At 51.1% G+C, this 22,581-nt stretch overlaps 1 protein-coding gene across 1 annotated transcript in view; it reads left to right on the forward strand.

Moving 5' to 3' along the window:
- HMCN2 (hemicentin 2) overlaps nt 1-22,581 on the forward strand; it is a gene marked incomplete at its 5' end in the record, with an annotated part of 140,350 nt that overhangs the window by 112,651 nt on the left and 5,118 nt on the right. Inside the window, 13 exons of the mRNA XM_080927721.1 lie at nt 93-227; nt 1,088-1,278; nt 2,163-2,376; nt 3,540-3,674; nt 4,575-4,765; nt 6,712-6,793; nt 13,163-13,432; nt 18,246-18,395; nt 20,350-20,487; nt 20,581-20,702; nt 20,981-21,218; nt 22,162-22,224; nt 22,337-22,459. Of these exons, the coding sequence (XP_080783847.1) occupies nt 93-227; nt 1,088-1,278; nt 2,163-2,376; nt 3,540-3,674; nt 4,575-4,765; nt 6,712-6,793; nt 13,163-13,432; nt 18,246-18,395; nt 20,350-20,487; nt 20,581-20,702; nt 20,981-21,218; nt 22,162-22,224; nt 22,337-22,459 (2,052 nt within the window). The remainder of the gene's footprint in view (nt 1-92; nt 228-1,087; nt 1,279-2,162; nt 2,377-3,539; nt 3,675-4,574; nt 4,766-6,711; nt 6,794-13,162; nt 13,433-18,245; nt 18,396-20,349; nt 20,488-20,580; nt 20,703-20,980; nt 21,219-22,161; nt 22,225-22,336; nt 22,460-22,581) is intronic.

Raw genomic sequence — 22,581 nt, forward strand, 5'->3', positions numbered from 1 at the left:
CCTCTGTTACACCAGCAAATCATCTCGTCACATCCTTCTAGGCACTTCCACCACCCCAGATACTAGCCTTAACTATATCTATCCAAATCCAGGAGCTCATATGCAGGTCCTCCCCAGCGGCCAGCTGCGGATCATGCACGCCAGCCCACAGGATGCCGGGAACTACTTCTGCATTGCCCAGAACAGCGTGGGTAGTGCCATGGCCAAGACCAGGCTGGTGGTGCAAGGTGGGCCCAGGAGGGACCTGCAGGAGACATGGTGACCCAGAGTTTGAGAATTTCTTTTTCTAGTCTACTCCAGCCCTGTCTGACATACTCCAACCCTTTCCTTCCCAGCACTGCTGAAGGAACTTTCTCTTGTCCACAGTTTGGCTTGCTCCAGGCATGAACACCTACCCTCTGCCTTCTCGAGCCCCTCCTGGCATGCTTGCTGGGCCTTCCTTTTCTCTCCTTGTAACTTATTGAGAGTAATTATTTCCTCTGCCCGGAAGTTTGTATATGGCTCTTCCTTTATTTGAGCCTTATGGTCTACCAAATGTCTGCTTGACATTCGGAGAGTTTTCAGTGGTCCCCGGGCTGTTCTGCCCCTGAGGCTGTTGATAGGATATCTGGACAGCCGTGGCTCTCTGGCTAGGGTCGGGCTTTGCCATGAATCCAGAGTGGCTCCTGGTTCCATGCCCCTCCTGATCCTGTTTGCCCAGCATGGACGCATGCCACCCAATGAATGAAACCAACTGTACCTGCCTGGGACCGTCACTGAATCCCTAGAATAGTCTGCGGGGCAGGGAATGTACATGCTCTCTGAGGTTGTCGTACACCAGGAGCCTGTGCTAACAAAGCCCTGCATGGCCTCTGCCCCCACCACAGCTCTTTAAGTCATTGTGTGTGTGTATATGTGCACATACACATATACCTGTGTGTACACACCTGGGTCATACACAGGGCCATAACACAGAATTCCCCGATCATTCTGGCCACAGGCAATAGCCCATGGCTTGGCAGTTGGTAGGAGAAGTTGAGAAGGACTAACCTTGCACTAGCACAGAGAAGTTCAGCCCAGCCCCAAATGAGCATCTTTCTCCCTGCAGTCCCACCTGTGATTGAGAACGGCCTCCCAGATTTCTCCACCACTGAGGGCTCCCACGCCCTCCTGCCCTGCGCAGCCACAGGCAGCCCCGAGCCAGCCATCACCTGGGAGAAGGATGGCCACCTGGTATCTGGAGCAGAGGGCAAGTTTACCCTGCAGCCTTCTGGAGAGCTCCTGGTGAAGAACTCTGAGGTGAGACCCAGGCCCAAGATCAGTGAGTGTGACCCTCAGATGGCAGATAGCTGTGGAGTACCACCTGCTTGTCAAGGCTATCCCTGAGCCCTTTAGCCCCTGGGAACTTGGGAGGGCAGTGCTAGCATCCCACCCACAAGGATAAGACAAGGGTCAGAGGCAGCTGGATATCCCAAGATAGCATCTGCCCATGATCAGAAATCACCTCCATGGCCACCTCCCAGGGAAGCATAGTGACAACTTATCGTCTCCCAAATGAGCCAGTTGTTCTTAACCAACCTCAGCACTGAATGTCCTCCAAGTTCCAAAGTTGAGCTGGGGCTCCGGAGTACCAGCCCCCTTGATCACCGGTACTGTGAAAGGGAGCCACTCTTGGAATGACTTGGCAACTGTGTGTTGACACACGACTGTGAGGGTTATAGAAAACACAGACCCTGTCCCCACAGCAGTGAGGAGCACACTAGCCTTGCCTCTGGGCCCCCTGCAGAACATGCCCCCTCAGAACCTCACTCGGGTTTCTCCATGAAGGCCCCAAAGATAGGAGCCACCTCTTGGGTATTTCAAACATGGATACGTTGGCACGTGTCAGTCTGAGCACAAGGTCCAGCACCCAGTACAATGTCAGGAAACAGGACTAGATCCCTTGGCTCTGGTCACATGTTCAGAGCTTGAATGATTCTTTTAAAAGGGGGCCATGGAGACACCCTGCCCAGCCTTAAGGAAGTCTACTTGGCCTACTGTTGGCTGTAAGATCTTGGAAGAGTCACTCTGGTTCTCTAGCTTGGATGCTTCGAAGCAACATGTAGAAAGTGGGTCTCCAAGGATGTTCTGGCCCAGGCTAGGTGCAGAGGCAGTCGCCATTCTGAACCCCCCTCTACCTACAGGGCCAGGATGCAGGCACGTACATCTGCACCGCAGAGAATGCCGTGGGCCGCGCCCGGCGCCGTGTGCATCTCACCATCCTGACGCTGCCTGTTCTTACCACCTTGCCTGGGGACCGCAGCCTGCGCCTTGGGGACAGGTTATGGCTTCGCTGTGTGGCCAGGGGCAGCCCAACACCCCGCATTGGCTGGACCATCAACGACCAGCCTGTCACAGGTCTGGGTCTCCTGGAGTCAGGAGTGATCAGAGCTGGGGCTGGGGAGATGGAGGAAGGTGGGTTGAGAGACCAGTGAGGTAGAGGGTGGCAGATGGTCCTTCAGGCCCTGGGTGTCCAGGTTATACAAGAAAACACAGAGAGCCTGCCTGTGAGTGCATCCTGAGCTGTATGTTAGTGCTAGCGAGAAGCCTGCTGAACAGGAACAGAAGACTCAGCCCCAGAGACCTCGGGTCAGGAGGAGATGGGGATAGTGTTCTTGCCCCAAGATGCTGCTCCCATAGGGGATAACTCCGTCTTCCTTTCTGAGGCCCAGCAGGGGAACACAGGGGTTCAGGGTACATGGTAGGTACTTGACAAATGTCTGCTTTGTTAGTGGATTGCTGGGTGTATCCCCTGGAAATGGTATTTTCTGCTTTGAAGAGCAACACCCAGATGTAAGGCCAGGAATACTGAGCCCCCATGTGCACCTGCAGACAGGGCTTCCCTGTGTGCCTTATAAGGGAGTTACGGTACATGTTCCAGCTACTTCTGTGACACAGAGAAAAGCATGGGTACCAAGAACAAGATGATCCAACACAGAAACACACTTGGCACCCTGAACAAATTCCCCCCACAACAGAAGTGTCTGTCATGGAGACTATGTCTGACCCACAGGAAGGAACGGCAGTGTCTCCAGAGGACCTGAGTTCGAGTTCTCAGCACCCACAGGGGGGAATAAACTGGATATAGTGGCATATATCTGTGATCCCAGTACTGGGAAGGCAGAGATGGGGATATCTCAGGGGCTTACTGGGTTCTTTGTAGCTCAGGCTAGACTTGAGCTCCTAGACCTACTATCTTCGTTCCTGAGCACTCGGATCACAGGCCTGTAACTTCTTTGTCTGATTATTTATGTTAATAGGCCCCCAAAGGCCTACCCTTGACTGTCACCTGGAAATCGCAAGACAGGCAGACTCTCTGGCCAGATCCTCTGTGGCTTATGCCCCCTCCCCCCAAAATAGGATCTGCCCAGTCAGCCTGCCACCCATGGAGAAGGGACCGTCTCATTCTTTTTGGCCTTCCTTCTAAGCATCTTCTGGATGCACAGGCCTTGGTAGAATGGCCAAGGATGGAGACCCTTATTGCAGACTAAGAGCTGTGGACATCTCTCTCTTCACTACAGAGGGGGTGACTGAGCAGGACGGGGGCAGCACACTTCAGCGGGCAGCTGTCACCAGAGAGGACAGCGGCACATACATGTGCTGGGCTGAGAACAGAGTTGGCCGTGTGCAGGCTGTCAGCTTCGTCCACGTGAAGGGTAGGACGGGAGCCCATGTGATCTTCCTCCATAGCCGGCCTATAACCCACCCCATTTCCTGCTGCTTAAGAAACTAGCTTCCTGCCTTCTACCTAGTAACTCTCAAAGCTGTGCATGCTGGGAGTCCCTGGGGGATGTTATACACTGCCAGGGCCTGAGTTCTACTCTGTAAACACATCCCTTGGGGAGAGAGGTCAGTGCAGAAAACTGTACTTTGTACTCACTCTCCTGACAGTCCCAGCTGCAGCCAGATAGTATGGGGGTGGGGGAGGCTGTTGGGGCCAGGATATGGCCAGTGCTTACCAGACTGCTGTTGTTGTCCCCTTGGCACAGGTAGCCCTCAAAACACTGGGATTTTTTTTTCTTTGCTTGGCTTTGGGTGGGCCTTGTTGGAGGCAACATAACCCAAGGCACTGGGTCTGTATGGCTTTGGATCCGTTCAATCTCAGGACCCCAGGAGCCATAAAAACCAGCATAGAACAGCCAACAATACCTAGAGAGTTAAGTGAGCCTCTTAGCTTCTGTCCAGTAGGTGCCCCGGGACTCCTGTCCTTCCAGTTCTTCTCCAAAGTACCCGGCAGTGTGATCAGCAACTGGAGTGCTCTCTGCTGTACGGCAGACACATATAAGACAAATTCCTTCGTGTGTCCACTTAGGCATCACTAATCAATCAAAGCACAAGTTCCTGGTGACCACTGCCAGTTTATGGGCACCAATCCATGACGCAGAAGCTGTTTGCCCTCCCAGTAAACGGACTATGCACAGCCATGCTGGGCCAGCAGGGGCTCCTTTAGTGCTCAGGAGGAAGGCAGGGGCTGAATAGAGTTTGGTAATGTGTTGATGAAATGATGGGCTACAAGGCCGCTTCACTCCTGGCTACTTTTGTGTTGACTCTCTTAGAGGCTCCGGTTCTACAAGGGGAAGCCTTCTCCTACCTGGTAGAACCTGTAGGGGGCAGCATCCAGCTACACTGTGTGGTTCGTGGAGACCCAGCTCCAGACATCCACTGGACCAAAGATGGCTTTCCCTTGCCCATCAGCCGCCTCCACTTCCAGCTGCAGAATGGCTCCCTGACCATCCTCAGGACCAAGGCAAGGCGGGGCCCAGGCCTATGCTCTTTACATCGATTTAAAGGATTTAAGTTAGTACCACCCTCTACAGTCTAGAAGGCACTTCCCTCCACACTGCTTGCAGGAGGCCGACTCTGCCTGTTCCCTATGGGAGGTTCCCCTCCCACCATTCACCTGCACCCTACCTTCCAGCGGCTAGCGACACTAAAACTGACCAGTCAGTCCTGTTACCATATTTTCATAGGCTTTAGATCTGCCCAGTTAGGAAAAGGAACCATATAAACAGTGATTAAAGACAGTTATAGTGATGCTGGAGAGGTAGCTCAGTGGTTAAGAGGACCAGGGTTCAACTTCCGGCACCCACATAGCAACTCACAACTGTCTGTAACTCCTCGTCCAGGGGATCTGACACCCACACACAGACAAACATGCAGGCAAAGCACCATTGCACATTAAAAAATAACAAATTATAAAAATAAGTGTTAAAGAAGAGACAGATATAGTGCAAATCTGCTGCAGTGACAGCCACCATGCTAAACCAGCATGAGCGCTACAAGGTTTAATGCCTGCAACAGTTCTGGGAACACCTGCAACAGTCCTGGGAACACCTGCAATAGCCCTAGGAACACCTGCAACAGTCCTGGAGACACCTGCAACAGTCCTGGGAACACCTGCAATAGCCCTAGGAACACCTGCAACAGTCCTGGAGACACCTGCAACAGTCCTGGAGACACCTGCAACAGTCCTGGGAACACCTGCAACAGTCCTGGGAACACCTGCAACAGTCCTGGGAACACCTGCAACAGTCCTGGGAACACCTGCAACAATCCTGGAGACACCTGCAACAGTCCTGGGAACACCTGTAACAGTCCTGGGAACACCTGCAACAGTCCTGGGAACACCTGAAACAGTCCTGGGAACACCTGCAACAGTCCTGGGAACACCTGCAACAGTCCTGGAGACACCTGCAACAGTCCTGGGAACACCTGCAACAGTCCTGAGAACACCTGCAACAGATTTAGGCATCTATACATCTGCCTGCCTGTGCCTCTTTGGTGCTGGTATTAAAGGCATGTGCCACCATGTTCTACTTTTATAAATAAAATAAATCTAGCAGCAACATCAGGAAGAAAAAAGAACGAAGGTGTCTCCCTGCATTGCCACAAACTAGTCATGGACAGGACCTCGTGTGGACAGTGTCCTTAACCACCGAGCTACTGTGCTAGAGCCCCCGTGTGCTGGACCTTCTAGTGCAAACACCTGAGTTCTAGGCTTTACAATGTACCAGACACTGGCCGGGGAGATGGCTCAGTGACCAAAGTGTTTTTCATGATTCAAGAAGACCGGTGTTTGATCCCAGGACTCCACATCTAAAAAGCTGAGCCTGGGAACTCAAATAATCCAAGCCCTGGGGAAACAGACAGGATGGCCCTTTGCCTCCTGGCCTACCAAGCCTAGCATACTTGTTGAATTCCAGGCCATAATGAACAAGATGGATAGATTTGAGCTGAGGAACAGCTCCCAAAGGTAGCCTCTGACCTCCACGTGCTTGAACACACACACACACACACACACACACACACACACACCCCAATGAATACATAAATAATTTTAAGTATGCTCCTTAGTATTTAGCAGACATTCCCAGGGCATACAATATTGGCAGAGCAGTAATAATAATTCACGGAAGAAGCGAATCAGAATGAACTCTCCCCAGCACGGGACCCTGCCCAGGGCAACAAGCCCCACCCTTCCCCACCAACCCTCACCAGAGTGCAGAAGGGTTGGATTCTCCGAATAGCTGACGAATAGCCTCAGGGGCCCTTGATGTTTCAGGATTCCAGTCTCCCTGTCCACCATCCACCCTACACCCCTTCCCAGCCAGATGACTCTCAGTACAATCACCCATGTGTGCCCAACTGACCCTCTTCCTCACCTGAGCACCTGCACCCCCCTGCCACCTGCAGATGGATGACGCGGGACAGTACCAGTGCCTGGCCACGAATGAGATGGGCGCAGTGAAGAAAGTGGTGACCCTTGTGCTTCAGAGTGAGTTTCAGCTCTGGTGGGGTCAGGTGATATGGGGACTCAGGGCCAGCTGCAGCTGGGTATGGTTCACTACATGGCAGAAGCCTGGTGAAAACATTTCCCAAGTGTAACCCAGGTTCAGGCTGAAACAAATGTTGCTGTTATTTTTATCGTTGTTTCTATCCAAGGCTCAAAACTGCCTTTGAGGTTCAAGAGGCAGCTCTTCTGTTGGACACACAGCTCTTCCATTGGTGACGCAGCTCTGAACGTGCTTAGTACTACCTATGAAGGAATCTCAGGAATTTTACAGAAATGATTTTGTGTGCAGTTGGGGGGGGGGGGTGAGGATGCTCACCCATGCCTGAGCATGTGGAAGCCAGAGGTGGGCATTAGGAATCTTACACTATTGCTTTGTTCTGAGACAAGGCCTCCCAGGGAATCTATGTTTTAATTGGATTGACTGGCTAAGGAGGCGGAGATCCTCCTGCTTCTGCCTTCCCAGGTTACAAACATGCACTTCCTGGCAGCTGTCGATCAGACACAAGCCCTCATGTTTGTGTGGCAGGCACTTTACCCTCTGAGCCATTTCCCTAGCCCTACAGAAAATATTGTACTGAAAATGAACCCACATATGAAGCCCTGAAGCATATAGAAAGAAGCCATGCTGGGAACCCACCCACCACCAACTTCCAGCACCTCACACAGCCTGGCCTCAGTCATCCTCCCTTGTCCCACTAGTTGCTGCCCTGAGTTTTTATAACAAAAGACCCACAGCTCTGCTGAGCTATAATTCTTGTAGCAGCACAGACCCAGACCCAAAATCTCAGCACTTAGGCAGTTGAGGCAGGAGAATTGCTAAGAGTTTATGGGTAGCCTGGGCTATAAAGTGAGTTTCAAGCCAAGCCTACACTGTGAAACTAATCTAAAGGTGAAAATTTTTAGAAAAGTGGGGTGTGGGTGGGGATAGACTAGAGAGATGGCTCAGTGGTAAGGAACACTGCTCCTCAGAAGACCAGAGTTTATTTCTCATCACCCACTAACTCCAGTTCCAGGGGTACCCAACACCCTCTTCTGGCCTCTGCAAGTACACGTACACACACACACACACACACACACACACACACACACACACACACGAGTGCACATACCCACATACAGATACATACACATACACATAATTTAAAATAAATCTTTCAGAAAAGAAAAAAAGTGCTCATCAGATAAAAATCACGATGTTGTGCAAGCAGGGCCACTGTCCTACTGGGCAGACTCCTATCAGCCTGGGGACCGCCTGTGATCCCGTTAGTCACTTCTGTCTGCAGACTAGCCCCAGGCCCACGAGTGGCTGGCTTGGTGTTTCTCCAGATTTCCTTTTCTGGAACATTTACCTAAATGGGATCCCAGGCATTCTTCTTGGTTCTGGCTTCTTGGAGCTATGAATTCTTTCTCCCAGTCTGCAGCTTGTCCATGCCTTTTCCTGACAAAAACCTTTCAAGAAAGGCTAAATGTAAAATGTGAGGCAGTCTATGCCTAAAAGTCTATGGCTTTGTACTTTTTGGATTATATGTTTAATGTTTAATGTTTTATCTTTTTATTTTTTTAAGTCCTCAGGAGGCTGAGGCAATGAAATAGTCAATAAAGAGCTTACCTGGCTAACATGAAGACCCAAATTTGCTCCCCAGGAGCAACACTAAAAAGTCCGGGGGGGGGGTTGCTGAGATGGCTCAGCGTATGAGAACTTGTTGCCCAGCCTGCCTGCCTAAGTTTCATCCATGGACTTTCCCCAGGGGAAGTTGGGAACTGACTCCCACAAGTTGTCTGGCCTCCACACATACACCATGGCAGAGCCGTGGGTAAATGAGTGTTGATCTCTAAGCACCATGCATGTGCATAAACACACACACACACACACACATACACACACATCTGTCTAACATAAATTACATTTTTTTTAGTCTTATATACTCTGGTGTTTTGCCTGCATGCATGTCTGTGTGAGGGTGTCACATCCCCTAGAACTGGAGACAGAGACAGTTGTGAGTCACCATGTGGTTGCTGGGAATTGAACCCAGGTCCTTTGGAAGAGCAACCAGTGCTCTTAACCACTGAGCCAGCCTACCTTAAACTATATTTTTGTCTATAAGTTTCATACCTGTGCTTCTCACATGGGGTCTATGATCCATTCTGAGTTCATTTTTAAGTGAGGTAAGGCTGGAATCTTCACCGTGTTTTCCTTTTTCATTTGGACTGCAGCTATTCCGGGCTGTTTCTGTAGCTGTAGACCCTCAGTTTCTCACCCAATGCAGAATGGTGGTCAGACCAGGCTGCTATACTTGTTCCATTAAACTGATCACTAAGGCACACACCACAACAATATATTCAGATTGGGGAAATGAACTCAAGACTTTTTGCATGATAATGAAGCACTCTATTGACTGAGCTAAATGCCCAGCCCTTGGAAGTCAGAGGACAACTTTGGGGAGTTGGTTCTCTCTCCATCTTGTGAGCTGCAGGCTGACTGAAAACTGCAGGCTTCTAGCAGATCTCTCGCAGAGGTGTGCTGGGCCTGAAGGAATGTAATGCACCACTTCTGAGGCTCTGCACTCCAAAAGTAAAGCTTATGCAACATCTCCTCAGCCCATCCTAGGCTTTTATAATTCCATCTTGTGCCCTGTGGCCTCGATAGCTTGTGTTGCTGTTGTTGTTTTGTTGTTGTTTGGGGGGTTGTTTGATTGTTTGGTTTGTTTGATTTTTGTTTTATTGAAGACAGGCTTTCTCTGTGTAGCCCTGGCTGTTCTGGAACTCACTCTGTAGACCAGGCTAGCCTCAAACTCTGAGCTCCACCTGCCTCTGCCTCCTGAGTGCTGGCACTAAAGGCGTGCACCACCGCCTCCTGGCTGACAGCTTAGTTTTTAATTCTGGTAAATTTCACATGGATGTCATAGGGTTTTCCCCGAGTGGGCTCTTCTGAGTGTCATGTATGAGCAAAGTTTGCTTCCTTCTTTCCTGTCCACACTTTGGCGACTTTGCCCTTCTCTGCCTGTTGACTCATCCCTAGAACGTCACGGTCCTCACCAGCCCTACCTAGCTACAGTTTTGATGAGAGCATCTGTCCTGCCAGTCTGGTGTGAGGACAACTGTCTGTCCTACCGTGGGCTCCCTTTACCCTGAGTTTGTCGGGCTTTCTCGTTAGGGATGGAGTAGACCGGATAACAGGCAAAGCCAAGTGTGTCCTGAGATCAGCCAGAAACCTTCATACGGCAACAGAAAGAAAAAAAAAAACTGAAGGGAAAAGTAAGAAAGACAGAGGCTCCCGGAGCCCAGGCCCAGGCTGTGTACCCCCTCTGCGGGGGAGGCTGAGAACCAACATCTGCAACTGGAGCTGGAGCTCACAAAACATAACGGACAGGAAGCCCAGCCAAAGCACCTCCTTTGTCCAGCCAAAAGAAGGACTGTGGGACAGAGGAGATGGCTCAGGGGGTAAAGGTGGGCTGCCACCGAGAATGACAACCTAAGTTCAACCCCTAGGACCCGTCTGATGAAAGGAGAAAACCAACTACAAGACGTTGTCCTCTGACCTCCACATGTATAGCACATGTATACACACACATACACACACAACATATACACATACAACATAACCACTACCACCACACAATACACACACATACATGCACAACACATAGACACACACACAGCATATACTCACACGCCATCACCACTACCACTACACAACATACATACACACAATACACACAAAACTACATTTTCAAAATTTAACTCTGTGTTTGCATGCGTGTGTTTGTGTGTGTATGTGTTTTTCTGTATGTTTGTGGGTATATGTACATGAGTACAGGGGCTGTAGAGTCCAGAGTGGGAGTTTACAGGCAGCTATGAGTCACACGGATTCTGGGAACCAAACCCAGCCCTCTGCAGGAACAGTTTGCCGTCTTGACCACTGAGCCATCTTTCCAGCCCCTGGATAAATAAATGTAATTTAAATTAAAATTTTTAAATAGGGAAAGAAAGAACAACAGAGGACAAGGCAGGAAGGTAAATTCCTAGATAGTCACCTTGTTCCAGTTTCCATGGTAATCGCCATGCAGACTCTGTCCTGCATAGATGAGTGCCGCCCACCCTTCCCCCACACCCTGAACAGGGGCTGCCATTGTTCCCTGTGTCAGGCCTAATGAGGGCACAGGCCTGTCCCCACTTCTGTCATGAGCCCTACTGGCTGCCCTCTAGTGTTCTAGGGAGTCTGCAAACGCCAGGGAGGAGCAGGTCTAACAGTGAGGACCATGTCTTCTCTCCCCGTGGAGGAGGGAGGCTGTGAGACCACATCCATTATCGAGCTGCTCGAAACATTCAGTTCCAACTACAGTGGAAACTCCCTGTCTCAATCAGGAACTAGGAAATTTTCAGCCCGAAGGGGCAATGACAGCCAGCCCACACAGGAGAGAGCACAGATGTGTGACTCAGCAGCCGGAAGGTCTGAAAGTGGCCGCCACAAAACTAATTCATCCAGACATTGTGAGCATGACAGTAAACATGGAGACCAAATTTCAGCCTCCGCTGTGGAGTGGATCAAAGATCATCCATCTCTGGTCCTCCTCTACCTGCATCTTTCCCCTCCACGGGAAAGCGGCGGCCAGTCCATGTCTCCTTCACACCCTTCTTGTCCTTGTTAAAGTTCTGGCAGGTTCTCGGGACTCTTCAGCCAGGGTGCTGGAGTGGCCATTTGTCACCTCCAGTTTTCTTCCCCTGCATACTTCAGCCTCTGGATATGTCCTCTGTGCCACCAACATTGCCAGCCGAGCCCTGGTTATAGAAAGCTGGTGGCTTTCACAGCTGGCCTGTGGGGGTGCCATGTTGAATGGGGAGTGGGGTGAGCACAACCCCGGGCAGTCCTGCAGGCTGTCACTGTTGCCAGCCAAGGTTTTAGAATGCGTTTGTGCTCTGTGTGGGTCTTTGGCTAGTTTCTTAAGCCCTAAAATAATTTTTGTCAATTCCGCTGAAGTTTTATACTTATCGGGGAGGGCTTGTGGAGGACTACTTTGATCAGCCACGGCCGCAGGGTGTTCCACACTCTTTTTTTTTGTTGTTGTTGTTTGTTTGTTTTTGTTTTTTAAGATTCAAAACCTTTTATTTTCTGTACGAGAACCATCTCTTCAGCCCGTCATCTAAACAGGGTCGGGGTGGGAGGGAAGCTTGGTGGCAGAGCACTTGTCTAGTTGAGTGTGTGGCCCAGGGTTCTACCTCCAGGTCCACTAAGACGGAAAGAAGCTGCCATGAGGATCGTGTCACCGGTCCAATTGTGCCACCGTGCATGGTGCTGCAATCTCCCTGCCGGTTTTGTGGCCATGGTTTTCCATTACGTCGCCTCTACTGCCTGGCAGCCAGCAAGCCCAGCAACCCTTCTCTCTGCCCTTCATTGCACTGAGTTAGAGTTACAGGCACACTCGCCTTGATTGGTGTTTTTTTAACGTAACACTTTAATTCTTTGAGAACTTGATACAATGTATCTTAATCATATTCACCCACTCCTACTAACTCCTCCAAGATCACCTCCCCACCCACTCCCAGCTTTGTCTTTTTTGTTTTTTTATAAGCCACTGAGTTTAATTTGTGCTGCACATATGTACTACTCCTGGGTGTGGGGTCTGGGGCCATCTGATGGAGCAACATCGACCTACTGGGGGCACATCCCTAAAGAAAACTTACTCTCCAGAAGCTGTCAGCTGTCAACAGCTCCTCAGGGGAGGGGCTCGTAAGCTCATCCTAGGTCTGTGTTCGAATGTTGAATGGTTTGATCCTGTGCATGTCTTATTAGCATCCAAGGTCTGGTGAGAGCTCATAACCTCAGCCGTCCTGTTGAATCCCTGACACACATTTACTTTGGTCCTCCCTGACTTCTGGCTCTTACAGACTTTCTGCCCTGTGTTCTGGGATGGTCCCTGAGCCTTGGGGTGGGGGTAGGGCAATATAGATGTCTCACTTGTGGCTGATTAAAGTGCAGAGGATAAGTACCAGTGGAGTGCACGCCTGGCATCTTAAACATAGGTAGTGAGGATTTGAACTCAGGTCCTTATGCATGCGCAGCAAGTATTCTTACCCACTGACCCACATCCCAAGGTCTTTTGCTTGGGGTGAGGGGAGCACCATCAAATGTCAGGTGACATCATGGAGCAAAAGCAGCAATGTGCACACATAACAGTGGTCTCATGGGAAAAGCATGCCCCTTGTGTGTAAGTCAGTGAAGAGGCCAGTAGATGCGGGGCGGAAGTGTATGTGACTCTCACATCCTTCCCACTTTCTGGTGTTTTCTAAATGAGCACAGATCACTTTGAATAGACAAGACTGTCCCTAAAACCTGCCCCACTCCTCCCTCAGGTGCCCCAGTGTTCCAAGTGGAGCCTCAGGATGTGACAGTGAAGTCCGGAGTGGATGTGGCGCTCCGATGCCGGGCCACTGGAGAACCTGTGCCCACAGTCGAGTGGCTGCGGATGGGCCGACCACTACGGGCTGGCCGGAGGCTCCGGGCCCTGCCAGATGGTAGCCTGTGGCTGCAGCGTGTGGAAGCTGGAGATGCTGGCGTCTATGAGTGTGTCGCTCACAACCTTCTGGGCTCTGCCACAGCCAAGGCGGTGCTGGCCGTGAGAGGTAAGGAGTGTCCCTGCCTAGGCCTCCAGGTGGATGCATACAGCTTAGCAGAGCCTGGACCACTGCCCCGCAGGCTTCCTGGTTCTTCACTTAGTTAAAACTGAGCATGAGGCTGATGGGAAACCTACGCATAGCATCCTGTCTGAGGAAACTGAATCTCAGAAGGGATAAGCATTTACCACACTCACCTTGCCCAGAGAACCTGTCTGTTCTGGTAGTCTGACATTGGCCCACATCTTCCATTTAAACGCCCCATAACTTCAAGAAAAGAGTGGTATCAAATATGATTACCTATAATGCCCTTGGGGACTTTCCTGTGAACATGTGTGAACTAGTGGTCATCCCCCAGCTTCACACAACCATAGTAGGCCATCAGAACAAATGCAGCTTACTTAACATTATTAATCCCCACTATCTAGAGATTCCTTAATCAGCCCCCTTCTCCTTGGGGTCAGGGGTGTCCTGAGAAACCACAGCAAAACAATTCAAACCAACATAAAGAAAAGTCACAGAATATTGTTTCTGGATTGTCTGCCTCTGCACCAAATACCCCATGGGCATGGGTTTATATCTCTTGTCAATGACAGACATCATCAATCCATTTCCACCCGGTCACATCTCTTGCCATAGATCTCTTCTCCAGCTAATAGCACCTCTAAAGAAATGGAGATTTGACATTTGTCAAGTAAATGTGGGAACCATCCTGGTCCTTAGTTCCCTTGTCTGTAAGAAGGCAAGTTGCTAACAAATGTAGCTAGACATCAGTGGTTCTTGGGTACCCAGAGGAAGTTGCTAGCTTAAGGGTGACTTCAGATCTGAGGGACTTCCCTCTCTTTCAAAACTTGGTCCTAATGATTTCTCTCCCTTGGCGACAAGCTCTAGTTCAAACCACAAAGCTCTGTGCACGGTCTCTGTTTTGGTTTCTGAGGTGTGCATAATGAGGTCCCATCGTCTGGGGCTTAATTAACAGACGCCATCTTTCAAACTCAAAGCCTTGGAAGGATTGGTTCCTCCTGAGCCTATGCAGGAGATTCTGCCCCTGGCTTCTGGCTGTCACTGGAATCCCGTGGCTTCTGGATGTTGGGTGGCAATCTCCCTGTGAGCCCCCATCTATGTGAAGGGTTGAATGAGGGCGGGCCCCATAGGCTTACTCCTTTGAATGCTGCATTCCCAGTTGATGAACTGTTTGGAAACATGAGAAGGTGTGGCCATGTTGAAGGAGGTGTGTGTCACTGGGGGGGTGGGGGGTGAGGTTTCAAAAACTCACACCAGGCCCAGTGTCTGCCTCTCTGCCTGCTGCCTGTAAATCAGGGTGCAAAGTCTCAGCTACTGCTCCAGGGTCTGTCAGTCTACCTGCTTCCTGCCATGATGATCACGGATTAAGCCTCTACACTGTAAGCAAGCCCCCAATTAAATGCTTTCTCTGGTTAGCAGTGCCTTGTGGTGCCTCCTCACAGCAACAGAAACTAAAGACAGCCTCTGATTTCCTGTTTTTTTTTATAAAGCCACCAGACATACTGGACAAGGGCTCACCCTGATGACCTCATTTCGACGTGCTGGTCTCTGTGAGGATTGCTAAATGAGGTCCCATCCCGAGGTCCTGGGGTTAGAGCATCCAGATGTGAAAGAGGAGGTGGCACAGGAAGAATTCACCCCAGCAGCTCTTTATCTGGCTCACTTAGTTCTTTATTTAACAGTGGGAATGACTATTTTCCTTCATATACGCTAATTACAGAAAGGTCAGAGAAAATAGAAATCTGAAACCAGAAAGCTAGTTATTACCCATGTTTCATTGATTGGAACATGTTTAGGTGATTTTTAAAATGTTTTTATTTATGTGCGTGGGGGTGGTATGCATGTCACAGCCATGGGTGGAAGTCAGATGACAACTTTGTAGAGCTGCCTTTTTCCTCCTATGCTTAGGTAATTCTTGGTAATGGTTTAGCTGCATTTTGTAATATTCTTACTCTGTAGCCCAGGCTGGCCCTAGAATGCCTCCTGCCTCAGTTTCCCCTAGTGCTGGTATTTCAGGCACAATCTACCATGCCTGACTCCAATTTTTTTGTTTGTTTTTCTCTCCAACTGTAAATCGATAAGCTCCTGCTTCCTCCACAATGTATAAGCTAGCTTTAAAACATCCCCCCTTTCCTGCCTGGCTTGAATGACATCCCATAGTAATCTGCCTAGAGACACATCTTTTTCGGTTTCATTTTGTTTTGTGTGGCATTTTCATCTTGGCTGTGAGAGAAAAGTAACAGCTTCCTGTTTCAACCTCCCCACCCACGTCCACACAATGGCCACCTTCTCCATGTGGCGGATCTCAGGATTTGCCTGGTTTAAGTTCCTTCAATGGTTTTGTTGTGTAAAGGGATTTTGAAGTTGATATTTTTATTTGTTTGTTTGTGTGTGAGTGTGTATGTGAGAATGTGAGCATGTGAATGTGTGTGAGAGAGAATGTATGAAAATGTGTGTGTGTGTGTGTGTGTGTGTGTGTGCAAGTGAAGAAACAGAAGTTGACACTGTCTTCCTCTATTGCTCTCCAACCCTATAAAAAGATGCATTTTTTCTTTATGTATGTGTGTGTGCCTGTGTGAATGTATGTGTACCATATGCATTCAGGTGCCTACAAAAGCCAAAAGAGGGCGCTGGAGGTACAGATGGTCATGAGCAGCCTGGTGTGGATGCTGGGAACTGAACCTGGGTCCTCTGGAAGAGCAGCATGTGCTCTTACCTACTTAGCCAACTCTCCAGCCTCCCTTCTTACTTTTTGTTTGAGCCAGGGCCTTTCACTAACCCAGTGCTCACCAGTCTCCTAGGTTGTCTGGCCAGCAAGCCCCCAGGACCTGTCTTTCTTGCAGCCTTTTCCCCCCCAGCACTGGAGCTACAGGCATGGGCCATTTTTATGTGGCCCGGCTTTTATGTGCACATACCCTAGCTGAGGTCTTCATGCTTATACATCGGGTACTTTACCCACCATCTCTCCAGCCCCTATTTTGTGTGTTGTTTTTCATTTATTTGGTTGGTCTTGGTTTTGCAGTCCTGGAGGTGGAACTAGCTAGGCAAGTGCTGAGTTCTCCTAACCACTAGCTTTAGGTCCAACTTGTTGAGGCCCCCTGACCAAACACTGCCTCTCCTCACTGCTGCTTCTGATCTTCCTGCCCCATCAGTGTAAGAGTGTGTTTTAGCCCTGATTGCTTTTCAGGAGGTGGGTGACTAAAGGCTGAGGTTCCTCAAGTCTAAAGAGTAGCCTGCCATTTAAGGGCTCAGAGCTCCAATGGTCTCCAGGGATCTGGATCAGGCTTGTCTTCCTCCCTGCACAAGCCAGCTCCCTCCCTGTTCGCTGTTGTGATGCTGATAGCAATGAGAAAGAAGCATTCCAGACGGGCATCGGGCATCGCCAGACCCCAGCTGAGGGCTGCCCTTCCTAGAACCCGGCATTAGCCTGTCCTGATTGATCATTTAAGATCCCAGCCATGGGATGCTCTGTGTTATTTTTTTTGACAGCTCATCTGCAATCTGTTGTTAATTTCCCCGGAGGGCTGGTGAGCAGAGAGCCAGGCTCCCTCTGTCTTGTGCCCCCTGGAAGGCCATCTGCCCAAAGGAGGCAGCTGGTTCATTAGGCAGAGGAAGCCAGGGCCCTGTGGGCCTATGACATCCATTTGTGCAAGACAACTGCTGCTTATACTGCCTGTTGGCCTCTGGGCAGCCAGCCCACACCAGCCAGGGCAGCTGCAGGCCAGCTGGAGCCAGGGCCACTGATGGAATGAGGGCTCTCTGGTGATAATACTCAGTTCTTGGCATGGTGCCCTGTCCCTACAGCATGCCAACCCCTGCCACCATAGCTCTTGGCAAGTTTTAAACCAACAGGTCTTATGTGTGTCTGTGGACCCACCTCCTCATTTTATAAACAAGCCAACTTGATGTAACGTAGGTACATGACTTGCTTGACTTTATGTGTATGCATGTGTGAATGTGTGAGTGCACATGTATGTGTGTGTGGTTGCATGTGTGTGGGCACATGTGTGTACATGCATGTGTGTGAATGCACGTGTGCAGGTGTGTGTGTGTACAGGTGCATGCATGTGAGTGCATGTATGTCATATGTGTGTACAAGTACATATGTATGCAGGAGTATGTGTGTGCAGTTGCATTGTATGGGTACATGTGTGTGCATGCATGTGTGCAGGTGCATTGTGTGTGGGTGCATTGGGGGGGTGCCTGTGTGCAGGAGCATGTGTGTGCAGGTACATGTGGGTGTGAGCACATGTGTGCATGATCTGTATGAATGTGTGTACACACATGTGTGTAGGTACATGCGTGTAGGTATATGAGTGTGTTGGTACATGTATGTACATGTATGTATGCAGGTGCATGTGTGTGCAGGTGCATATGGAGGCCAGATGACAACTTGTGTCATTCCCCGGGAGCTGTCCATCTTGTTTTTGAGACGGATCTTTTACTGAACCCATTAGGTCAATCTGGCTAGCCAGTGAGCCCCAGGGTTCTGCCTCTGCCTCTGCTGTGTCTGCCTCCCCAGCACCAAGACAATATATCCCAATATGGCTGACACTTCTATGTGGGTTCTGGGGACCCAGCTCAGACCCTCATGCTTGCAGGACAAGCAGCTCACCGGCTGAGCGTTCTTTCCAAACACGGTGCACAGAGTCTGTTACCTATTTGCTGTGTGTCTTTGGACACTGTGCCTTCTGAGCCTCGATTTCTGATTTAATGAAATAGCAGCAGCGGCAGCACCCTTGCACGGAGGCTCAGTGTGGGCAGTGTGTGTCACTATTGTCTGTCTCCTGCCTCACAGGGGAGCCCCGGGGCAGCCGGGGCAGCGTGACCGGAGTCATCAATGGCCAGGAGTTTGGAATGGCTACTCTCAACATCAGTGTGCAACAGCAGGGCAGTTCTGAGGTTCCTGCCATCTGGAGCAGCATCAGTCATGTCCCAGCGAGTGTGGGTATGTGGGGGCGGGGGCTGGGACACATGCTGGGCCCACACACAGAAAAGGCTTGTTCAAGGACTGGTACCTGGAGATAGGACTGCCTTCAAGAGCTGAATCCCTCTCCTTCTCACAGCCTCCCACCCTCTTCCACTCTCACCAAACAAACTGCACTTGAAATCAAACAGGGAGGGGGTAGTATGAACAGAGCACTGCATCTGGAGCTCAGCGGATAATGGGGAATGCTACTTACTCTTGGTGAGCCCCCTATCAATGGAAGCAATAGAAAAGTCAAGACTCACTAGAGTTGATGAACAGACATGGACCGGAGCAAGAAAGACTCAGAATTACATCATCTAAGAAGCAGGAGGCAGCCTGGCATGGTGGCTCATGCCTTTAGTCTCAGCACTTGGGAGGCCAGGCAGAGGCAGGTGGATCTCTGAGTTCAAGGCCATCCTGCTCTTCAGAGTAGATTCCAGAATAGTCAGGGCTATGCAGAGAAACCCTGCCTCTAACTATCAAAAAGAAAGACAGGGTAGAGGAGGAGGAAGAGGAGGAGGAGGAGGAAGAGGAGCAGGAGGGGGGAGGAAGAGGAGGAGGAAGGGGAAGAAGAGGAGGAGAGGAAGAGGAGGAGGGGAGGAAGAGGAGGAGGAAGAGGAGGAGGAGGGGGGAGGAAGAGGAGGAGGAAGGGGAAGAAGAGGAGGAGAGGAAGAGGAGGAGGAAGAGGAGGAGGCATGCACCTGCCTTAAATCACAGATTCAAGAAGCAGGATGTCTTGAGCAAAGAATACCCAGACGGCTCACAGGCCCTGTGTTGGCAAGCCTACTTAAAGGACCCAAGGCCCCTTCCAAGGACCCAGTGCAGGAAAGGCAGAGACAAGGTCTCACTAGGAGCAGCTCTTCAGAAGCTACACATGGCCTCAGTTGTTGGCTTTGCTTTGGTTTTTTTTTTGGGGGGGGGGAGGTTTGCTTTGTTTTATAATAATTTATTTTTATTTTATGTGTACAAATGCTTTGCCTGCATAAATGTATGTACAACCATGTGCATGCCTGGTGCCTGCCGAGACCAGAAGAGACTGTCAGGTCCTGGGCAACTGGAGTTACAGATGGTTGTGAGCCACCATGTGGGGGCTGGGAGTTGAACTCAGAACCTCTGGAAGAACAGTCAGTGCTCTTAACCACTGAGCCATCTCTCCAGCCTCAAGACAAATGCTCTTAATGTGGACATCTCTCCATCCCTAGGTTAGGGGACTTTAAATTGCCAGACTTGAAGCCACTGTCAAACAGAGACTATGCAAAATGCCACCTAGTTGTGCCACTGCTTCCAGCTGCAGAAGCCATGGGGAAACATCTAGACCCAGGCCCAGTGAGCCTGACTAATGGGACAGAGGCTCTGGGGAGCTGGGCAGGTTCTGACACCCACAGGGGATCTAGCTCCCTCCTGTCGCCCTACTAAGTGCTGCCACTTTCCCTGATCCTGAGGTAGCTGTGAGTAGGCAGTGCCCTCCTGACCCATTCTGTGGCCTCTCCCACCCCTAAGGGTCCAGATGTCACATGATACCCAGGGCACTCAATGGCTCAAAACACTCCTTTCTCTTCCCTGGCAGTGGGGGGGGGGGGGGTTGCAGAAGTTGTCTACAAGTTAGTTGATCATCAACCCAGCCAGCACATAGTGACAGCCTGTAGCATCCCAGGAGCCATGGGGACCATCAATCTGGTTTTGTTGAACCTTGCTAAATAGCATGTCCCATGCATTTCTTTATTATATTTGCTTTTCTAGCTGCACCAGAAAGCATATGTTTGAGTTTGCTATCTCCTGGGGTCTGCTAAGCAGCTGGCAGAAGTAGTCACAAGGCTGAGCATGGCCAGGGAGGGAAAGGCTGAGCGCGACGGGAGCCACGGAGGGATGGTGAGCAGTATTGCTGCCCCCAGACTCCAGTCCTAACATGGCCTCTGCCTTCTGCTATATCCAGGGCCTCTAATGCGGGTGCTGGTGGTCACTATTGCCCCCATCTACTGGGCCCTGGCTAGAGAGAGTGGAGAGGCCTTAAATGGCTACTCTCTGACTGGTGGCAGCTTCCAGCAGGAGTCACAGATGGAATTTTCTACAGGTGAGCTTGGTCTTCTTGCCGGCTGGGGGCAGGGCCTGAGAGAGCCCAGACTGCCCCTGCGCTGACTCCGGGCTGGGTGGGGACCACTTGCAGGGGAGATGCTCACAATGACCCAAGTGGCCCGGGGCCTGGATCCTGATGGACTTCTGCTTGTGGACATGAAAATCAACGGCATGATCCCAGAGAGCCTGGCCAACGCAGATCTGCACATGCAGGTACCGACTCTGGGCTGCTTCACCCACCCACCCTGAGAAAACAGGCCCACTTTCCTTCCTCATACCCCAGAAGTCAGTTACCCATGGGTCTCAAGACGGAGCTGCCACTTAGAAGCGAGCATTTCTCTCACTCCATAAACAAGAACATCGCAGGCATGGTGCTGCCCTTAGCTGCTAGCTGTTGGGCAGAAGAGACAAAGTAAACTTGCCCAGTCTTCTCCACGCAGCACCCCAGCTCTCTCCGTCTGCTCTAAAGTGGAACCCTCCCCCTCCCCCAGGACTTCCAGGAGCACTACGTGCAGACCGGGCCTGGCCAGCTATTCGTGGGCTCCACCCAGCGCTTCCTCCACGACCGGATCCCAGCCTCTCTGCGCTGCAACCATAGCATCCAGTATGACGAGACCCGGGGCCCCCAGCCGCAGCTGGTGCAGCACCTTCGGGCCTCATCTATCAGCTCGGCCTTCGACCCTGAGGCAGAGGCCCTGAGCTTCCGGCTCACCACAGCCCTACAAGCTGGTGAGGCCCCACTGTCCCACTTCCACCCTACCAGCTGAGACTGTCAGAGACCCAAATTCAAATGGCCATTTGCACAGGCTAGGGAGAGGTGCATGTGTAGCCTCCCCAACCCCCCACCCAGGTTATCTCCTCATCTGGCCCCGCCTATTTCAGCCTGGCCCCGCCCACTCTAGCAGGGCCAGTTCAGCTCCTCCGACCACTTCTGTCCGGACCTCTGAAGCTTTTTCCTAGGCAGGAGATATACTCCACCCTCCAAGTCCAAACCACACCCACGCCCTTCTCCCAAGGTGACTGCCACAAAGACCCCATGGTGGCAACCTCTGATGACCCACTTGAGCACACCGTGTAGTCACAGCGAAGGAATGCTTTAAAAGTACCTTTTCATTGCTTAAGGTCTTGGGAGGAATGCTGGAAAGAGCAAGGCTATAAGGCAAGGCACACCCTGATTCTGAGTCTGTCTGCACCGTTTTCCAGCTAGGGACCAGGCCAGCAGTACAGACTGCCTCTACAGCCCTAACTGGCCCCCAGTGGACACCTTGTTAAGTGTGACTGTCACTACAATTGCCAAGGCAGTCCCATCTCTCTTTCTTGCTGGCTGTTGACCACTATCTCAATCCTCCATGCGTGGCTGTTGGGTTCCCTTGCATACATGACCTCAGTCTACTTTTCTCTAGTGGTCTCTCTTGAGTTTACCAGGCTCTCTGTCCTTAAGAGACACCCCCACCCCCACCCGAGGGTACATCTACAAGACCAGGCATGCCCCACAATTACCACCTCCAACAAGCCTGGGCCTGGAGCCAACTGGCTTGTGTTGCTGTCACAGGTCTGGTTAAAGGCTGGGGCTGAGCTCCCAGCCAGGGCCCACTGCCTGGACCAGCCCACAGAACAAGCCCAAGACGCCTGGGGAACTGGCTCCCTCAGGGTCTTCTCTTTTGCATTACAGAAGAAAATGAAGTTGGCTGTCCTGAGGGCTTTGAGCTGGACACCCAGGGAGCATTTTGTGTGGGTAAGTTCTTCCCGCCGAGTAGGAACAAAGTTGACCTCTTTCTGGGATGTAGAACCCACCCCAGCCAGCGGGCAGGAGAGCCTGTGAACAAAGTCTCATGTCTCCCACCCAGACAAGGACGAATGCTCAAGGGGTCCCAGCCCCTGCTCCCATACCTGCCACAACGCTCCCGGCCATTTCTCCTGCTCCTGTCCCACTGGCTTCTCCCTGGCTTGGGACCGCAGGAATTGTAGAGGTGAGCAGCCCCGGGGCTGTGCAGCCCAATCCTGGCCCAAGTGTGCAGAGCCCAGATTCCAAAGGGAAGCACACACCTGTGGAGGTGCCATTTTCTGGGAGATATTGAGGCTCGAATGTTGG

This window comes from Micromys minutus, assembly GCF_963924665.1.
Source record: "Micromys minutus genome assembly, chromosome: 13".
In the NCBI taxonomy this organism is placed as follows: Eukaryota; Metazoa; Chordata; class Mammalia; order Rodentia; family Muridae; genus Micromys; species Micromys minutus.